General features: G+C 39.3%; 1 protein-coding gene across 4 annotated transcripts in view; it reads right to left on the bottom strand.

The window, feature by feature from the left end:
- HELZ (helicase with zinc finger) overlaps positions 1-22,174 on the bottom strand; it is a 151,647-nt gene that overhangs the window by 116,824 nt on the left and 12,649 nt on the right. For all 4 annotated transcript variants that reach the window (XM_068530583.1, XM_068530582.1, XM_068530585.1 and 1 more), the window contains 2 exons: positions 10,956-11,183; positions 8,587-8,623 (listed from right to left, as the gene is read on the bottom strand). In XM_068530583.1, the coding sequence (XP_068386684.1) occupies positions 8,587-8,623; positions 10,956-11,165 (247 nt within the window). In that variant the 5' untranslated portion in view covers positions 11,166-11,183. The remainder of the gene's footprint in view (positions 1-8,586; positions 8,624-10,955; positions 11,184-22,174) is intronic.

Raw genomic sequence — 22,174 nt, 5'->3', positions numbered from 1 at the left:
CAGAACAGTTCCGATTTTCAACTATTAAAAAGAACACTGTAATAAACATCTTTCTACATATATACTTTATTGAATCAGATTACTAAATTGCAAGTTGCAGTCTCTGTATTCAAGAAGGTTTTATTCAACTGCTTTCAGTTTAGACCAACCTGCTGTCACACCACCCATGTTACAGATCACTTATCTCCTCAACTGACAATTCCAATGCACGACTAACAACAACGGAGCATCCTTAAGAATGTCTTGAGCATCTCAGAAAATTCCACAGTAAGCCCACATCTCCCTCAGATCTTACTATTCCTGAAACTATTCAAATATGACCTTTGGCAAGTCATTTTATCTCTCTGGTCCTCAGTGTGGTCATCTGTAGAACTGCAAGATGAAAACATGTGTTGCAAGGATCAAATAATATAATGCAAGCATTAATAAAATGCTCTGAAGAACAATGACAGTCCTACCAAAGTCTGGATCACTCACATTCGCCAAGCCTGTTTCCTCCCCCGTAAAATGGAGGTGACAGTAGCTACCTAATAAGGTTGTGGTAAAGACTAACTGTGTTAATTATCTGAAGTATCTAGCACAATCTCCTCAAGAGTTCCCTAGATGTTACGCTCCCCTCTAAAAACTATAAAATAGTATTAAGAACTGTTGAGGAACTATCCTAGTTCCTTTTCAGTAATTGGAATATTAAGAAACTAGTTGTCCAGAGCTGAAGAATGTTTCAGGGAAATGAAAAAAAACAAGAATTATTTCAGTCTCAGATGACTATGTCATGTTTAAAGACTATTAAATGACATGATATTTTACAAGCACTTTTCAGAGATCTTTGGTTTTGTACAAGGTATATGCTGAATTTTATTTTGCAAAAGTTCTTCCATTACATTGATGTCTAAATGTCTCCAGATTTGTCAGAATTATGTTTCCCTTTCCTCTCTCTAAACATTTTAGACAAGAAACACTACTGATGTACTTTCTTCTAATGGCTGTCTTTAAATGCAATTCAGTTTAAGTCTTGTAGGATCCCACATGAAGAACTATGGCAAAGAAACAGTCAACTACTATAGATAAAAAGCTATCCTGCTATGGTGTCATATGATAAAATCAAATTGCAGTGCTGCCAATCTGGTCCTGTATTACCTTTAACATCTTGAAAAAGCTTGAAAGAAAACAAAGTATGGCCTAGTGTATTCTTAAACTTGCCTCAGCTATAATAATTGAACTTGCCAAAAGAGATGACATTAAAACATAACCTAATCTTGGGCAACTGTAAAAAAGTTATGATTCCTTACAAATAAATTCTCTTCCCCCAACTATCTGTGAAATTCTACTGTGAGCACATAACTCCTTCCTTCCCCTGGGAGTTACAAAGGAGAAATCTGAACACCTTAGCTGCGTTGCTAAATTCAAGTCTCTATCCCTTCTCATTCTTAAGTTTCTGTAAGATTTTCTAACACTTGAAATCCGTCTTACTTGGAATGTTTTGGACCAGAATATGAGTAATCTTAAAGGAGTACTCATTCAACCGTTTCAACAAAAACAGCTTCTGTAAGTGCTTGACAGCCCCTGGCTACCAAAAGGAGAGGATCGACAATTAAAATGTAATTCCCCTTGCCTGTAAGGAATTACCTGCCATGAGAAGGATAATTTAAAACAAGCTTAAAGCTCAGTAAATGCTGAGTATTAGTCTGTATTTTTTCAGTAACATGACCACAAAAGGTTATTTCTCTTATCAAGTCCTTAGTTATTTCTAAAGCCTTTTATTGAAGAGCATAGCCTAATCAAGGTAGTATTTTTCCAAAATTTTTGAAAGAAATTTTAAAATTACCATTAAACTAAATCCTTGAGTCATTAATAAAGTGAAGTTATTTACCACTTGGATATAATCACATTCTCAGAACCAACACATCAGGAACTGAATCAAAAATGAAAATAGATTCATTTAATAAATATATAAAACAAATTTATAATTTATAAATAAATTCCTTTCCTAAATATCAGCCATTTAATTTTTGGGCAATAAACTTATTGCCAAACATCTACTGGGGTGGGGTTAGGGGAGGAGTTTATAAACAGACTCCAAACAGCAGAAGGCCTAAATCAGGTTAAAATGTCCACTTGTAACAAGTAACAAAAAGTATCATGTAAACCAGAATAAGAACTCTGTGGCAAATCTCTCACCCGGGTCCATTTTTCCAAATAGTTTTTTTTTTTTTTCCCACCATCCTTCTCCTCTGTCTCAACCCGTTTTCCCCCTGCCCTCTCTTTACTTCCAGTTGTAATACATAATACTTTAAGACATGCGGACCGCAGCTTTTGTGGCATTTTATGTCCTTCCTACCAAGGTCTTTTGCAGATAAAATCTTTCCTTTATGAGACGCTTTTGGAAAATGAAAAGCCCTAACAGTATTCAATGTCAGGTATCACACAGACCTCTTCTGAATATTTCACCTCCAGATTTAAATACTATAATGTACTCTCTCTCTCTTTTTTTTCCCCCAAATCCCTGCTACCTTGCTTTTGCTCCCTCCAGTATTCATTCGGTCCTTAACCTGGTCACAAAAATCTCTGTATCTCTTTTACAGCCCTCTTGTGTGCGCCATAAACTTTGAAGCTGAGACCTTACTGCATATTTTTGAAAGTACTCTTTCCTTCAACTGCAGCTCAGCATAAAGGCTCTTGGACTCCTGAGTAGCCTGCTGTACGGTGTGTGCATTAGAAAGAGAGAGAGAGAGAGCATGCTGCTTGCAGAGCCTTCAGCCTCCTCGTTATAAAGAACCCTAATTTCCAAGATGCATTTGCTATATCATTACAGGAAAGTTAATCTCTGTTAACTGTTCAAAAACTGGAAGAAGTTGTTTCTATTTTAAAAAAATCAATTTAACTGTTATTTTTTTATCTTAAAACTCTTTCACTGCCTTTATTTCAACGTCAGAAGTCAACACCTTGCTATGTCCGTTGTAAGCGCTCAGAGGAAATCCTGAGTGTGGAAAATCCTCTGCTGAGGCACTCCCTTACTTCATTGTTTCCATGGTTGATTTGCTTACTTTTTTAAAAAATAATTTGCTTACTGAGAAGAACTGACATTTTGCTCCTCTTCTGACTATTTTCTTTGCACTATGCGAGAGGGCTACGTTTTCAGGTGTTCACAGTAATCTTAATTTCAGTGTCGTCGTCCTGTCCGTCCGTGTCCGTCCGTCCCCCCCCACCCCGCCCCGCTTTGGTATGGTTTTCATTGAGATTTTACAAGGCAAGGTACCACTCATTTTAAATCTTCTCTTTTTATGGTATACATATAATTTGAGCCAATATAAAATTAATGCTGTTATTTATTCCATAAGTGAAAAACAACATGAAATACATTTATGTCACTCATGACTATAACTGACACCCTGCATAAATAAGAAAAGGTCTAGAACAGACAGTCATACAACCATGGTGAGGCTCTTGCAGCTGAGTTCAAAGGACGTAGTTCAGAGACTGTTGCTTACTTAAATATCTACCTACTCATGCAAAAGAGAGTCTGCACACTTAGAGGATGGTTTCCAACTTAACTTAAATATTTAAAAAACACTTTCCTGATTTATATTCTATCCCTATCAACTTACATATAAGAACTTTACTTAAAACAGTTAATAGGCATTATGGGGAAATGAAGAGTGGAAGTTAAGGTCCTATTCCAGAAAGCCTTAGGTTTCTGCTGAAGAACAAACTGTGGTACAGCCATGCTGTGGAATACTACTCAGCCATAAAAATGGATGAACTACTGATACACACAAAAACTTGGATGGGTCTCAAACACATGGGGAGAGAAAAAAAGTCATCCTTAAAAAGATCACGTACAATATGGTTCCATTATGTGGTATTTTCAAAATGACAAAATTATGGAGGTGGAGAACAGATTAGTGGTTGCCAGGGGTTACACAGGGAGGGAAGACAGTGAGTGTAACGACAAAGGGTAGCACAAGAGAGACCTTCACCGTGATGGAACACTTCTGTATCTTGGCTGTGCTGGTGGTTACCTGAATCTACACATAATAAAATGAAATAGAATTACACATATTCATGGAACCAGTGTCAACTTCCTGGTTTTGATATTGTACCACAGTTATGTAAGATGAAACCAGTGGGGGGAAAGGTACATGGGATCACTCTGTACTATATTTGCAACTTCCTGTGAATCTATAATTATTTCAAAATAAAAAGTTTTTTTTAAAAGTCCTGTTGGAGAAATAAAGCTTATACACGTGCAATTTTTTAAATAGTTACCGCAAATGGATCTAAAGAACAAGTAATTAAGGAATATTATTGAACTGCATCCCTATTTAACATTCTGGTCGACAGGAAAAATTGGATGAACTAGAGGCTTGAAGATCCAAACTCTTGCCCCACTCCACTATCACCTACGTGATCCTGGGCCTCAGTCTTTTTCAGTTCTAGAATATAAAATACCCATTTGCCTTTTTCCCCCCAGGTTTGTGACACTAAATAGAATAATGTCTGTAAAACCCTGAAGAATAAATAGGTTGCACCTTGGGATAAAGAGAAGGAGCATGGCCTTTCGGATCAGAAAGACCTCACTTCACAACAACAGTTCCACCCTGGACTGTCTCTATGCTCTTAAGCAAGTTACTTAATCTCACAAAATCTGTTTCCTCACCCATAAAACTGGAATGATATTACAGTGTGATTAAACAAAATACTTCAGAGGGTCTTACCCAGAGATAATTCTGAATAAGTATTGTTACCCCTATTAACTATTTTTCCAAAACATTTTTAATTACCATAAAATATAAAATCTATTTAATCAAAACTCTTCAGAGAAGGAAAGTATAGAAGGTGCAATCAATCATGTATCAATTTGCCTTTTGTAATACAGTCAGCATCTATTTAACAGGGCTTTTTGGTTACTGAATCACTTACTTCACAGGGCAAGTATCAATATAATAAACATCAATTGATGGCCCAAACTCCTTTGTTTATATTAATTTCTTAAATTAATGACACTCTCACCTAGGGTTTAAAAATCTTGCAGCCTTATGAAGAATATTCATTGATGTTATAATGACTGAGTTTGATCCACACGTTACATGTAGCACAAAACTCTTAGCTGATAAGACTATCTTTTGATTTCACTTTCTCCATTTACCTCATTCCCTTTTGTTAGTTTAAAAAAAATGTGAGTTTCCTATATGATGAATATTTCAGAGGAAGAAAAAAAATCCTTATCTTATGAAAGCTGTCCTGTTATGCCAAATACAGCGTATGTTCAGATAATGAAAACAGACTTGACCACCTCACTTGCTCAGTGGTCACTGGCTTGACAACCCTCACTACCCAGAACACAACAGCAAACTCAGAACTAAACTCCATGAACTTAAAGTCTGTGTAGTTTATCTTCAGGATGCCCTTGAGTCCTCACTCAGAATCTATTTCTTATTTAAGTAGAATTCCAACTATTAAATCTTATGACTCTGATTAGTTCCTGGCTTAAACAAATCAACCTTAAAAAAAAAAAAACATTTTGGGAACAACCAGGTAAATCTGATTATGGACTGGTTTTTGATATTAGGGAATTATGGTCATTTTTATTAGGTTAATAATAATATTGTGGTTATACAGTTATGACCTTATTTTTTAGAGATGCGTACTAAAGTATTTAGGAGTAAATATCATGATGTCTATAATTATTTTTAAATAGTTCAGAAAAAAACTAATGAACTAAATATGGCAAAAGGTTACAACCTAAGTTTCGAGACTATGAATGTTTATTATACTCTTTCCCCTAGTTTCCTGTATGTTTTAAATTTTTCATAATAAAAAAATTTTTCAATGTTTTTTAACTCCATGACAAAGATTGCCTGTCTGGTTTCCTATCCCTGCCTAAGAAAGTGAAATCAGGGTCAGAAGCAGCAAGTGGAGAAGAGGGGGAGGGTAGTTGCAATGAGGCATGTTGAGAGTTGTAAGGAATGCAAACTGATAGCCTGACAGTGAGGGAACAGACACCAGGATGATACTCTAGTACATAAAATTCAAACAAAGCTCTGGGGCCATTAAGGCAGGAGCTATTCAGGCTATCTAGCATTACAAACCAATATAATAATTAACAGAGATTGAGATTCTCGTGTTGCTTTTTATTACTAACTGACTGCTTAACTGTGGTATTTTACCTTATATAAAAATAAGCTTGCTGTACACTTGAAACTAATACTGTAAATCAACGGTATTTCAATTAAAAAAAACACAAGTTACCAAAAGGTGAAAAGAAAAAAAATTACATGTACATAATATAAAAGCAGAACTCTACAATTAGCAATATACACATGTAAACTTTGCCCATATTCCCAAATGTCTATTTCAAACGACAAAGTTTATATACGTTAAATAAGCACTTCCATGTTCTTACTTATCACATAAATGGTAACAAGGAATGCACAGAGTGTAATCAATGAACCCTTATTGCAAGCTAACCGGTTTTCCTCTTTTCCACACAGTATTGCAATGAAAACCATTCCACGTACAATTTCTTCCTTCTTTTGGAATATTTACTTGGGACAGTATCCCAGAACTAAGATTAGTGGGTCAAAGGAACGAACATGTTACCAAGCTGTATTCCGCTTCATACTCTACCACCACCACAAGCCTACACTCATTTCACTGCAACCTTATCTTAGACATCGGTTAAACTTTTCTCCCCACATTACAGAGATATAATCAGTATCCAAAACCTGCACGCAGTTAATGCATACAGTCTGGTGAGTGTGGACATACGTATACATTCATGATACGATGATCACAACCCAGGTGACAGACTTATCCTTCATCTCCAAGGGTTTCCTGTTAAGCTTTTATTTTGGTAATTCAGCAGCTGTAAAATAGTATCTCACTTGAAAACGCTAAGTAAAACAATTGACAAAAAATGCAGCGTTCTTCCTTATGTTCCTTCACCCACAGCGTTTACCCTGCCACAACTCTTCACAAGTCAGTTACTCTTCTGGGACTTTGTGTGTCTCCAAATGAAAAGCATCAACCTCACCAGTACTCAAGGAAGGGAACATTAAAGAAAGAGGGGCCATTTCTCACACACAAGATTGTCACAGTGTCAAGACTGAGAGGTTCCAGTTAGTGAGATCACAGGAAACAGACATTCAAGTATATTTTAACCCAGACATCCAACTTTTAAAACTCCTTAACCCAGATATCTAACTTTTAAGACTACCATAAAGAAACAAAGGCAACAGTAAGAAAGAATATATGTTTATTACAAACTAGAAAACTAGAACCACCTGAATGCCCATCAATATGGGAATAGCTGAATAAATTACGGCACATCTACGCCATGGAATATTCAGCAGGAATTGGAGCTGATGTATTATTAACTTAGTAAGATGTCCATGATCTATTGTTACAGAAGAAAGCAAGAAACTTTGTGATGATCACATAATTCTTTTTTAATTTTTAAAGGCAGATCCTACCTATGTATTATAAGCATTTGTGCTTATCACTACAGAGAAAGGTGAAGAAGATGCAGCAAACTAATAACATGGTTCCTTCAGATGAGGGGAGAAAGGGAAGTGGGTCCCTCCTTCATATTCCTCTATATTATCTGACTTATTATCTGGCTTGTTGGTAACTTTTAAATGTCCACAGATAGTAAAGATTTTTTTAACAGAAGACTGTACTAGATATCTCTCAGGCCGATTAACTCCCAAAGTATACAATTCGATGAAGCAAGGTTTACAAAGAGGTCACTGAATCTTTAATGAATGGTTAAATTATGTCCAATATGCCCCAGGAGGAGATAAGATGGTTTTGTAAGATTAACAACAAGAAAGAGCTAATACTTTTAAAAGTTTTGACACAAAGGAGCAAATAGGAAAAAAACTTTAACTTACAGTTAGACACCTCAGCCCCCCAACCCCAATTTGGATAATTGAAACATTATATTATCCAAATCACTGAGCTGTGCAAAACTCCCACCAAGAGTGTGTGAGAATGTACACTGAACCCTCCTCCCACTCACTTCTAGATTCATTCTAGTGAATTGGCAGCAATCTCCAAGAAAAGGATTCCTATTCTATGAGTACCCAAAGAGCACGAATCTGATTAATCAATTTCCTGCCCAAAAGAAAACAGGAAAAAGCACTAAAGAGCATTCAGTCAGTCTCTGCTCTCTAAGGGAAATCTTCTAATAAAGGGGAAAAGAACACTTTAGGAGGCAGAGGCCCAGCTTTTCAATTTATCCAAGCTTAACGTTTTAATCAATGTGTGTTATGTGCTACAGTTCTTAAAATATGGCTCTTTATTGACTGAAAATACTCACGCAAACTTTAAAAGGGCATTATCAGTGTTCCCAAGGGAGTGACAGCAGTGCCAACGCGTGTGATTAGGAACAGTGTTCACGTGTGCACCCACCATAGCAGGAAAGTCGCCGTCCAAATTAGCCACTAGGCACCACCGTGAGGTGGGTTTTTTAAATATTATAATCACTTTTGAAATTAGCATATGAAAAAAAACAAATCTTAAACACTGCTCAATTAAATAATTCAAAATCTTCACAGCAGAAAAGAATCCTGCTTTTAAACATACCATGCCTACAATCTTCATCAGCTTGCCCATAGTTTTTCTGCAAAATAAAAGATACAAGATAAAGTTAAGTAGTTCAAGGGCTGCTTAAAACAGATTTTATCAAAAAGCTCAGCTTTGTTTCAAAGTTTAATCATTAATGTTGCAAATTTAATATTCACAGAGCAAAGCTAACTCATGTGCTGAGGATTACACAATATTCTACAAACAAACGTTACAGTATACGTCCCTAGGCCATTTATTCACTCTCCTCCCTCTCGCCCTCTCTAACCTCAAGTCACCAGAAATCTCCTCCCCATCCTCGCTCTCGGCTAATGACTTTACTGAGGAAACTGCAGCCCTGAGAAGAGACCTTCCACGGATGGCCACTACCATGGCTGCCCACTTCCCGGCACACCGTGCCTTCCACCTGTTACCAGGTGAGCCAGCCCTGTTCCTTCCGAAAGCCCATCCTACCACCCGTGCAGATCTGCTCCAGGCCCTACTCAAGAACAGCGCTCCAGCAAGCTTCTTCTGTTTCTCCTATGTCATTAATTTTCTGTTTCCTAACGGTTCAGTCCTATAAACAAACATGCTCTTATTTCTCTCATCTGAAAGGATCCTTCCCTTGACTTCACTTCTCCCACCAGCTACCATTCCATTTTTTTGTGCTTCAATGGGGCAAACTCCTCAAGAAGTGTCTATATCATGTATTTCAATTCCCTTCCCTCTGACTTCCTCGTAAACTCTCTTCTATCAGGCTTTCACCCACTGCTCCATGGAAGCTGCTCTCATGGAGGTCACCAGTGACTGCCAGTGAATCCAGTTAGATACACTTACATGTACCCATTTAGACACACTGTCATCTCTCGGTCAATTCTCAGTTCTCACGACTCTATTCACAGCAATGCACACTGAACATTCCCTCATTTGGACAGGCTTTCTCTGACTGGTTCCTAGGACAGCTTACTCTCTTAGTTTTCCTTAACCTCATGGGTTGCTTTTCACGATGCTTTGCTTCTCCTCCCAACCTCTTAAACTAGTGCCACAAGACTGTCCTCAGCCCTCCCCTTCTCTCTACCTATACTCATTCCCCTGCTGATCTGACCCAGGCGTAAGACTTTATATATCATCCACAGGCCACAGACTCTCAAATTAACATCTTTAGCCCAGACCTCTCTCCCAAACTCCAGACCTGCTATCCAACTGCTTATTCAACATCTCCAGCTGGATATCTAAACGTCATCTCAAATCAGTATGTCCAAAATGAACTCTTTCCCATCTCCCCACCTACAGCCCTCTCATCTCAGTGTAAGGAAACTCCACGCTGCCAATTGCTCAGACAGAAAAAGGGCGAAGTAAGTAAACTATGACTGCTCTATACCTCTCACTCCCTGCCTTCAGTACATCAGGACATCTGCTTCGTTCTATCTTCAGATTGTAACCAGAACAAACCACTTCTCACCATCTCCACTGCTAGCATTTTGATCTGAGCCACTTCACCGCTGGCCTAGATTATTCTAATAGCTTCCAAACTAGTCTCCCTGCATTTGCTCTTACTCTTTTACAGTCTATTCTCAACACAAAGGCCAAGTAACTCCTATTAAAGCAGATCATGCCACTCCTCTGCTCAAAATCCCACAACAGCGTCCCATCTCAAGTAGAGCAAGACACCAGCCCTTACAGTGGCCTGAAGGGTCCCACAGGATCTAGCCCTGTTGCACTCTCCCCCTTGGGCACTTAACTCCAGCACAAGGGCCTCCCAACTGTTCGTCAGACGTGGCAGGCATGCTTCCGCCTCAGGAATTCCGCACTGACTGTTCCCTCTGCCTGTAATGATCTTCTTCCAGTTTTCAACATGGCTCACTTCCTTACCTCCTTCGTATCACCTTATCATGAGGCCTATCTTAACCCAATTTACAATTGCAACCCTATCCTTAACCCTAGTAGCCCTCTATTCTACTTTTTTTCCATGCAGACTGTTACCTTCTAACAATCTAAAGTGTTTACTTACTTATAATGCCTATGGTTTATTGTCTGCCCCCCCACTAGAAAAAGTACTACGAAGGAGGGATCTTTCTCTTTCCTTTTCACCAACGTATAGCAAATACCTAGAACAGCGTAAACATTTGTTGAATTGAGTGAATAATATTTGTTGAAATATTTGTTGAATGGAGTGAATAATCCAAAATGCTATACAATAGTAATACTTTCAAGGCTGAAAAACACAGTTACTTGCCATCAAAGATATTCAGCAATCACTAGCCACTTCACTCATGTCCTCAGCCCAGAATGTGGTGATTTGTAGCAGCAGTGATCAGCGATAGTCCCCACTCACAGAAAACAGCCATTTTACATGGTTCAGCACTGGCTCATTGACAGTGTTTACTCACCAGCTGCAAAAAGGAGGCAATTCTGTAAAGAAGACTCTCGATTTTGATGCTTTCTATCTCCAGTGGACACGGCCCTGTGAAGTCAGCCATGGAGTACTGGCCAAGAGAAAGGAGGGCCTCTGTGCAGTGCTTGAGGGTCATTTCATAGTCCTGTCTCTTAAGTGATTCACACGCTTGTTCACATGACTTCTCAGCTCTTCTGTCTTCCATGACTCAGGGACAAAAATCCTAAAGACAGGGAGAAAGAACAAGTCAGAAAAGGTTTTAAAAACTTATTATCAATTCTAGCCCCATTCCTAACTCAACTGGCTCAACTATCTATCTAAATAGTTACTCTCAACCAGCCTTTTGATCAAGGTCAGAGCTGAGCAGCAACTATTGATGCTACAAATTCTATACTTCTCTTTTATATTGTATGAAGTCTTTACTAAAATCCAAGCAAAATATCAACCCTAAGTCAGGATCATGCCAACAATACATCAAATTTATAAATGAAACATGATGCTGAATATTACAAAGCGTAATAAGCCATGAAGGCGTCTCTTTTTCTTTTAAACCAGAAGGTGCAAAAACGTTTCCTATCCCAGCCTCCTATTTTCGGTCTTATAATTCTGTAACTGAGACTGCAGAGAATCAAAGTCCATACCGTGTAGGATTTTTCCCACCAGTACAAAAAACTGGCTCAAGGGCAAGTTCGAACTGGCTATTAATTCAGTTCAGCAAACACTTCCTGAGGCCAGGCCCTGTGTTAGCAGCACTAAACTCAAAGAGGAAGCATGTCATCACTGCTTTCAAGAAACTCAGATTCTAGCAAGACAGACAAAGCACAAGTGAAAAATAGCAAGAAATACCTTCCATCTGCCGAAAGGCATGAGCTGACCTCAAAAGAAGAAACACAAGTTCACTGTGCAGAGATGACAGGGAGAGCATAGGGGAGTTCTTCAGAGAGAATGCACAAGAAATCACCAAGACAAGAGAAAGCACACGATAAACTCCAGGTGTGTCAGAGAAGGAGAGAAAGGAGCTAAGAATGCCCTCCAATGCCACAAGAAGTGAGGGCTTTATTCCATAGCAATGGAGCATGATGGGAGGTGTTTAAATAAAGGAACCTATCGGGCAGTCCAGTGGTTGGGACTCCGCGCTTCCACGGCGGAAAGGGGCGGGGGGAGGGTTTGACCCCTGGTCAGGGAACTAAGATCCCACAGGCGGCATGGTGCGGTCAAAAAAAAAAAAGAAGGAACCTATCATGTAGAAGTCCTGTGAACAACTGGTGAGAAGCAGGCATTGCCATTAATAACAGACCACTAAGCAGTCCAAGTGAAAGAGACTGAGAATTCAAGCGCAGCCTCTCCTGAGCTATACCACTCATAATGCAGGGAGCAGAAAACCTGGGCAAAGAAGACCTAAACTCCTTTGACCTGACAGTCACAACGCTGCTTCAGAGGATCACTCTTGCTGGCCTCTGATCACCATCTCTGTCGGTGCGGAGGCTGCTCTTCTTGCCTGTTCCCACCCTCACTCACGCTCCCCACTTTCCACCTTACCAAATGGCCCCAAGGTACAGGTCTCCTCCATCTTTCCAAAGCTCCATTTATGCCGCTTTGCTTCTAAGAAGGACCCACGTTAGTGCCTGTTTTCCTCACCAAAAGGAATCCAAAGAGGACATCCACTTTTACAGAAAAGGGGGGAAAGTGACAACAGTGTCCACACGCGTTCGGCAGCAGCGCTCGCAGGGGCAATTCGCACCGTGAGCGGCAGAGGCGGGAGAAAGGGGCGCCGCCCGGCTCCTTCCCGGGAGCCACACTCAGCACCTCGGCACCAAAGCGCCACAGCTCTCAACTGTCGCTGAGCTTCTGCGCTTTAGCTCAGTTTATTTTGTGCATCCGTTAGCAAGATGTGTCCTACGGTCATTGCTTCTTCGCTTTACGCCATTTCGGCTTATGAAAGGTTTCACGGGAACGCTCTACTTTCAGACATTGGGGGAAACCCATACTTATGGTCCTCCCGCCTCTCTCCAGCCTACACATCCACTCTCGGCCTGGCCTTTCCAGCTTTGAAAAGACAACCTGGCTCCGCCCTCTGCCGCCTATATGCTGCAGTGAACGATGAGGGGAGAAGCTGACAGGCAGACAAAAGGCAGCAGCAGTGAGTGAGGCCTGATGACAGACATTGGAAGAGGTCCAGGCCCCTTCAACTTTTGAGATGTTTGGTGTAACAAAAAATGTAGAAACACCTAAGGGATGGGATGAGAAAGAGCTCAAAATGGACTTCAGTATTTGTTAGTATTTGTTAAATATGGGTGGTACATACATGGGGTACAATGTAATATTCTCCACTTTTCTCAGTATGAAATTTTTAATTAAAAAAATACCAAAACACGGTTTTTAAAATTACAGGATATTTGAAATGTTTATACATTTGACAAGTTAACACAACACAAAAAATGAAATCTAACTGTGTTATTCACAAGGTAATCCAACAAATATTTAGAGTATTGCACCCTCAGGCATTACACGGCCTCCCTTTAAACTTCCTCAGCTCTCCCTCACTGGGCTATAATTCCCAGTTTACTTTAAGGGAACTTAAATATTTAAGTTATAGTTGGTGTTTATGTCCCTTATACAAACATGCATTAATTTGGGGAAATCAATTCTCAAACAAACAACAAAAGTAATCATTTCTACATTACTAACGTGACTTTGCCCATTAGAGATCAGAATGGCATTACAAGATCATCAGTAACTTATTCTATAGGCCAGAGCTGATGCTATTGACATTTTGGGCTGAACAATTCTTTGTTGCGGAAGGCTGTCCTGTGCTTCATAAGATGTTTCGGCAGCATCCCGGCCTCTGACCACTAGGTGCCAGGAGCACGTCTCCTGACTTACGACAACTAAAGATGTCTGTCTCCAGACATCAGCAAATGTCCCCTGGGGGGCAAAATCATTCCTGGTTGAGACCTACTGATATAAACAAGCATATAGTGTTTGCTTGCCAGATAACAGCAACAGAAGATGGATAAATCCATGGATTCCAAAGGTCCTAGAATTAGCAAATCTTCTCTATAAAACTCCTAGCCCACATCTAGAAAATATTACAAAAAGAAGTAAAATGAAAAGAAAAACTAACAACACAGTAGCTAAAATCTTTACTAGGGAGAGAACACAGCACAGTGATCCAAAGCACAGACTTGGAGCCAGAGGACTTACATTCAGAACTCACCAGCTGTCACTCACCAACTGTGTCACTCACCAGCTGTGTGACCTGGAGCAAATGACTTAGCCTCAAGCATCTCAACTTGCTCACCTCTAAAATGGCAAGAAGACAAGTAATACCTACCTCCTATGGTTATTTATTTTCACTTAAGAATTAAGTGAAATAATACGTGTAAAGTGCTTAAAAGAATGCCTGGCATACAGTGAGTGCTCAGTAAGTGTTAGCTACTGTTATTTCACTAAAATTCCATATTTTCAATTTATATAAAGTGGAAATCACTTTACAGATTTCAACATACAACACTGTATTTATAGAAAATAAAATATCATGCTATGTAACTACTTTATCTACTTGACAGAGGAATTATTTTCACCCATTTTCTCCATCTCGATAAAATAATAATGGTTACGATTATGCGATCATAATAATGATTATCCTCTCCAACAGCCATTGGAGAAACAAGTGTACTTGTACGTCGCTGACAAAGACAAGCTAACCCCTAAAACTGGCTCTGAGGGGAGATCACAAAGACTACCGTCAACATTAATCACCAAACATATTAGCCAGGGAAATCTCAATAAAAGTAACACAGAAGTAGAGATTAGGGACAGAATTACTAACTCCGGGAGCTATGGGGGGAAGTGACTTAATTTCAAGAGTTAATGTCTCTGATATGTAGGCTCAGGTGCCCACCTCAGCACTGGATATGAAGATGCCTACCACAATTACGTCTGTTAATTAATCAGGTCCCAACAGTTCATTTTTAACTGCGGTCTCCCTGAACCTCACTGCGGGTACTTCTGTAGTGCAGCTCTCCATACAAGGCAGGTCTCTGGTAACTGTCTTCCCTGGTGCTTCAGAAAACAGCATGACCTGGCTACACATACTCCTGAAGAAGTTCAAGCGCCTTCTTGAAAAACATAAAATAAAAACTGCCAGCCGAAGTCAAAGTGAGACAATGTGTCAAGCCACGCTAAAACGGACTACAAAAAACACAGAGATCTAGAAACTACCTCTACACGAGGCCAGCTCCCAGACACACCTCACCATGTAGCCGACACTCTTGGCCAGGATACACGGATACACCCGTGTCTACAGCACGCGACCCCGCCACGTGGCGGACAGACACTGACCAAGCTGGGTCTTGTACAGCCTCTGCCACGGGGACAGAAAGGCCCGGAGAAGGGCGCTGAGTCGCCTGCACCCACCACTGTGGGAAGCAGCACCACGTCCACCCACTGCGAGGGCCACCCCGATTTGCCTCGACTCTTTCTCTTCCTGTTGAAAATTATCCAACTTTCACCAAAAGAATACACAACACTAACCTTCTGCAAACTCCTGCCCCTGTGGGGAACGCATTCCTGGAGGATGTAACTTCACTGACAAAAAAGCTGGAATCAGAAACCAAGATTCTAATTCAAATCCATTAACCCCTGTGATCTGCTGCCGATCTACAAAAAGAGCCTAACAGCACATTAGTCGTTTGACCAGCCAGCGTCCATCCCTTTTTCTGGTAATAAAAGCCCACAAATTCCCTCAGAGTAGGCACCTCTCCCGGACCCTCAGTCAGCGTGGCTCCGGCGGGGTCGACTCCGCCAAAGAGCCACGGCTGCCATGTGACCAGAACTGGTCAATCCCAGTCTCACAGCCTCAAACAGCGATCGGCTCCAGGTCAGACACGTGACCCCATAAGAGCCAATGAGACATCATGAGACTTTTTGCTGAGGCTTCTGGGAAAGAGACAGGCGCTCTTTCCGGCTGAATCTAAGCGCTAACAGGCTACAGGGGGTGAATATGCTACAGCCATTTTTCTAACACACAGTTCCTACAACTAAAGCCCATACAGGAAAAGGCAGACTTGACTCGTGGGGAGAACCTGAGTCCTGATGACTTTACTTGAGCCCTGAATCCAGCTAGCTGTGCCTGACTTTGCAGTTAGGTGAGCCTAACTCAAATTTCTTTCCAGCTTAAGCCAATTTAGGTTGATATTTCAGGCAGCTGAAGCGAACTGATGTATATGTGTATATCTGATTAGTACCTCACAGGATGTGAAAAATGGAATGAACGGATAGTTGTCTTGTAAAACAGTGTATATACACGTGATTATTAAAAACACTGGTCACAGGTATTGATTAATAATAACAAGTGTGAAGAGAAAAAAGTGGGCATGGGAGAGAAATGACTTAAGTGTGATATGTGGTTATTCTGACTCTTGAAAATATTCCAAAACATTTGTTTAAACAATTTTATCATAAAGCTATTTCAGCAATAATAATAAAAACAATAACAAGAGCCATTTGCTGAATGCTTACTGTGGGCCAGATGCTGTTGAAATGACTATATTATGTAATCTACTTGATTCCTCATAATAACCTTACAAGGTGGATGTTATTATTATCATTCCCACTAACAGATAAGGAAACTGAAGCACAGAGAAGTTATGTTACTCACCCACAGTTACACTGTAAATAAAAGGCAGGATTCAAATCCAGACATTCTGATGCAGCTCGTGCTTTTAGCCATGACACTGAATCTGAACCTACACTCAAAGTTCTAATGCTGTTCCAGTGAAGCAGAAACAAACTCAGGCACTCCCAAAAGCATCAAATGTGAATGTAATATACCACTATTTTAACCCTGGAAGAGTCTTAAGGACTAATTCCTACATAGTTCTGCATTATGAAAGTATACATATTTAACCACATTAGTGATTATCATTTTTTAAAAAAAAGTGTGAAAACCCTCACAAACCTAAACCAACTGCATCCTTTGGTTAAACAAAAGTCCTAGATGTTCCCAAGACTAAGGTGTATATTAATTAGCACTACCTTTCCAGAAAATAACATGTGCACCTTCCACAAAGTCAACTTGAGGAGAACATTCCCGTCACTAAGTTACTTTTCACCACTTTTATAGAACAGAAACTTATTTTAAAATCTACCCATCTTAGTATAATATAAAAAAGAAAAAAAATTATGAATTGGACTTTCTCAAAATTAAAGCTTTTTGCTCTTTGAAAGACACTATTACGTTAGAAGGATGGGAAGCCAAGCTAAAGACTGAGAGAAAACCAACTGCAAATCACATACCTGAAAAAGGATTTGTATCCAAATATATAAAGAATTCTCAAAACTCAACAGTAAGAAAACAACCCAATTAAAAGCTAGGCAAAAGATTTCAACGGGCACTCCACTAAGAGGATCTAATGATGGCAAATAAGCACATGAAAAGATGTCCAATGGCATTAGTCATCAGAGAAATGCAAATTAAAACCACGATAAGATATTACTATATACCTATTAGAATGGCTAAATTAAAATCACTGATAATATCAGTGATGTGGAATAGGTGGAACTCTCATACATTGCTAGTGGGAGAATATAAAATGGTACAGACACTCTGGAACAAGGGTTGACAGTTTCTTATAAAGTTAAAAATATACTCGCTATATCACCCAGCAGATGATATAGTGAGTCCCTCTCCCCAGAGACAGCTACCCTAGAGATAAATGAAAACTATGTTTGCACAAAAGTCTGTACACAAATGTCTACAGCAGCTCTATTCGTAACTGTTAAAAACTGGAAACAACCCAAATGTCCTTTAATGAGTGACGATGGAAAACTACTCAGTAATAAAAAGGAATAAACTTTCAATACATGCAATAACTTAGATGAATCTCAAAGACAGAGTAAAAGAACCCAGTCTCAAAAGCTTACGTGTATGATTCCATTTATATGACATTCTCAAAAACGACAAAACTATAGGGATGGAGAAAAAGGCCAGTGGTTGCAGAGGTTATAGGATGGGGACAGTTAACTACAAAAGGATAGCATTAGGGAATTCTGGGGGGTGATAACATTATTCTGTATTCTGATTGTAGTGATGGTTGCACAAACTACACGTGTTAAGTTCACAGAATAAAAGAAAAAAGTTAGTTTTACTGTATGATAATTTTAAGAATAAAATTTTAAAATTATTTTTAAAATATGAATCTCAATGTCACAATGGACACGGTTTCTAAAAACTGGAAAGAAATAAAGAAGGATAAGTTTGTTAATAAAAGGAAAACCTATACATTTCCCTTTCTGCAAATGTGTAGGTTTTCGAGGCAAGAGCAGAGCCTCAGAAAGAATGTCTGCAAACAGAATAATCACTAGTTCACTAGGTACAAAATGTAGGATACTTTGAAGAATACTTTTGAAGAATCCCATCACAGCTAGATAATTGGTCCAGGACCAAAAGTAAATACTGGAAGAAAAATGAAGTCAACGGTATACCACAGAGGTGGCAGGCAGACTGGCCTGGACTAAGACATGTTCAGTACTAGATAATAAGAAGGGTGGTGATTTGCAAGCATCATTCTCGTCCCACTGTGGACTTCCTTCTGCGACAGTATAAGGATAACCACCAGATCATCTTGAGATCAAGTCACGAAATGTACTTTTATATTTTTAAAAATCAATTATTGTCCTTAAATTAACTTTTCTTATTAATTTAATCATGGTCTTCTTTTACTTCTAAAAAATTAAATCTTATTTGATTAGAGACAGACTTCAAAAAATAAAAATAAACTGTGATCAAACAGCAGGAACAAACAGTAGTAACTTAAATTTCTTCAATCTAAATCAGAGATGATTTCTGTATCTCTGTCTTTTACATTTGTCTCCATTAGGGGGAAAAACATTATCCACCTCATAACTAACTTGGCTGGAATGAATCAGACTGCATTTGTGAAGGTTCCAGAAGACCAAAGAGCTGCGCTAAAACATTACCACGATCCACCTGAGCAGAAATTACTATACATAAGTTTCTTTACGTAACTAACAAAACAAAAATTTAAACAAAAGAAGAACTACTAGAAAAAAAATTAGAGGTTCATTTTTTTAAGTCAGTAGTTTGCCTTTAGTCAGTAATTTGCCTCATACATTATTATTTTCCCTGTGGAAACCCAATTATTATCCTGAAAACAAGACCATTTTAGAAAGTAAATGCATGGTGACAAAAGAAAGAAAAGGCAGATTGATACATTATTAAAATAACTCACATGCCACACCCTGAGGAGTAAGGAAGCCATGGCAGAGCAGGCCCCCTTCTCCTCAACGGACAGCACAGCTGTGGGGAAGACACTGCAGCTAGCAGAAGCGTGTCACACTTCCTCAGGGAGGAAGCAAGTTACAGACCACTCTAGAGCCGGCACCCATAAACTGACGGCCACGCTCATTACCCAACGTCCAGGCCACCCACAGGCTGACTGCAACCCAACTTTCCCACCATTCCCACACAGGCCCCAGGGACCGTCAGGCCTCTGAGGCTCTGCCAATGCCCTTCCCTCTACCCAAATATCCTTCCCCTCCTCTCTCCGGACCTGAATCCTGCCCAGCTCTAAATGAACACTTCAAGGCCTATTTCCCTAAGAATGCCTCTCTCAAAACCAAAATTACTTCCTATAGAATGATCTGCCTCTTACTCATCCATTATCTTGGATTAAATACATCATGCAAGATGCCTTATCTGACCAACACAACTATTTTATAAATAGGAGTCATGTTTTATATCATCTATATCCCCATGACAACCATTCAGCTCACTAAAACCATTCAATAAATACTCTAATTGAATTTCCGAAAGAGTTGACTTAAAATAACCTAAATGCCAAGCATTCCAAGAACTGTCCTGAACCAAATTCACTTCTCATTCGAATGCCAATGTCATAGACAGGGATGTTGTATTGTCTTTAAATGTACTTGCCTTTATCCAAAACTAGAATCTGTGATGAATCTATGGGACACACATGTAAAATATTCTGCAAAGTAAAAAAGCTTTATTTATTGTACTGTGCTTAATATTCAGCCAGACTTGCATTTTTCTCTAAAACTTATAAAATTACTGAGTATGCAAGAAGCATTAGAAGAGAAACTAAGTCTATTGAGAAGAAAACTGGAAGCGAAGGTCATCAATCATTTTCTACTTTGAATAATCTCTTTCATAAAGAGGTAAATTCTCCTAAATTCCAGAATGAATGGAATTCAATACAGCAAAGTAAAATGCTTTAAATACATAAAATAAATATGTTGATGGACCTTCCACCATCTGTTTTAGTAACTTAAATTATAAAAAGAAAAACCCTAAATTTAAGAAAAGTTGTATCAAGAGCTAAAATTGAGATTTTTTTTTTTTTCTATCTATTACTTTGATTTTCCTGACCCATTTTTGAGAATTGTCAGCATTCTGGATCAATAATTCCAAATTATTTCTTGAAGAGAGTGAGATTCCTCCCAAGTCATTTAACATGCTTACTAATCAATAAAGATATGAAAAAACAAAAAACCCATATTTATGAAGCAAATTATATTAAAAGACTGACTTTGAGAAAAGGTTGCTGCTTGCCAAGAAAATTTTATTATTATAAAACATTTTCTGTCATTTGTATTTCTTCATTTTCCCTTCCAGATTATCTGTGTAGCCTTGTAAACACATCATAATCCAAAGCAGTGGAGCTTTATAAATAAAATGTAAATCAACGCAAGAGAGCCAACGGCATAATTAAAACAAAAGTGTACCACCACCACGACCATCATCATACCAAGCAGACTACAAAATAGCAAGCAGATTATAAAATAATAGTCTATAAGCCTGCTTTTGTAAATATATATCTATATGCATTGAATATCTTATATAAAAAGCCAAGAAATAGAGATGAAACAAAATATTAAAAGTAAGTATCTCCTTCCCCAAAACCCTAACTCCATTCTAATCATGAGGAGAACATCACACAAACCCAAATTGAGGGACTGTCTATGAAATACCTGAACCAGGACTCTTCAAAATTGTCATTAAAAAAAGGAAAGTCTGGGACTTTCCTGGTGGCGCAGTGGTTAAGAATCCGCCTGCCAATGCAGGGGACACGGGTTCCAGCCCTGGTCCGGGAAGATCCCACATGCCGCGGAGCAACTAAGCGCGTACGCCACAACTACTGAGCCTGCGCTCTAGAGGCCGCAAGGCACAACTACTGAGGCCACACGCCGCAACTACTGAAGCCCGCGCACTCTAGGGCCTGTGTGCCGCAACTACTGAGCCCGGGTGCTGCAATTACTGAAGCCCGCGCACCTAGAGCCCGTGCTCCGCAACAAGAGAAGCCACCACAATGAGAAGTCCGCACACCACAACGAAGAGTAGCCCCCACTTGCCACAACTAGAGAAAGCCCGCGCGCAGCAACAAAGACCCAACACAGCCAAAAATAAACAATAATAAAAAATAAATAAATAAAGGCATCATCATATAAAAACAAATGAGGAAATAATTTTTTAAAAAAGAATAACTGGTGGGGCAGTGGTTAAGAATCCGCCTGCCAGTGCAGGGGACACGGGTTCGAGCCCTGGTCCAGGAAGATCCCACATGCTGCAGAGCAATGAAGCCCGTGCGCCACAACTACTGAGCCTGTGCTCTAGAGCCTGCGAGCCACAACTACTGAGCCCGCATGCCTAGAGCCCGTGCTCCGCAACAAGAGAAGCCACCGCAATGAGAAGCCCATTCACCGCAACAAAGAGTAGCCCCCGCTCACCGCAACTAGAGAAAGCCCGGGCGCAGCAACAGAGACCCAACGCAGCCAAAAATAAATAAAATAAATAAATTTATTTTTTAAAAAATAATAAAATAAAAATTAAAAAAGAATAAAATGGAAATTAAAAAAAAAAAAAAAAGGAAAGTCTGAAAAACTGTCAGAGCCCAGAGGACATGACAACCACATTCAACGTGGATCCTGGATAGATCCCTGAAGAACTTTGTGGGAAAATGAGAAATCCAAATAAAATCTGGAAATTAGTTAATACTGATGTTCCAATGATGGTTTCTTAGATTTGACAAATGTACCTTAAAAATGTAAGATGTTAACAATGGTGGGTTAAGAGTATATGAGAACTCTGACCTACATTTACAACTTTCTGTTAAGTCTAAAATTACTCCAAAATTAAAAGTAGGTAGCTCTGAGTGGCGGATTACAATT

This window comes from Eschrichtius robustus, chromosome 20, assembly GCF_028021215.1.
Source record: "Eschrichtius robustus isolate mEscRob2 chromosome 20, mEscRob2.pri, whole genome shotgun sequence".
NCBI lineage: Eukaryota > Metazoa > Chordata > Mammalia > Artiodactyla > Eschrichtiidae > Eschrichtius > Eschrichtius robustus.
Note: the sequence above shows the minus strand (reverse complement) of the source record. Positions and strands in the feature narration are given on the sequence as shown.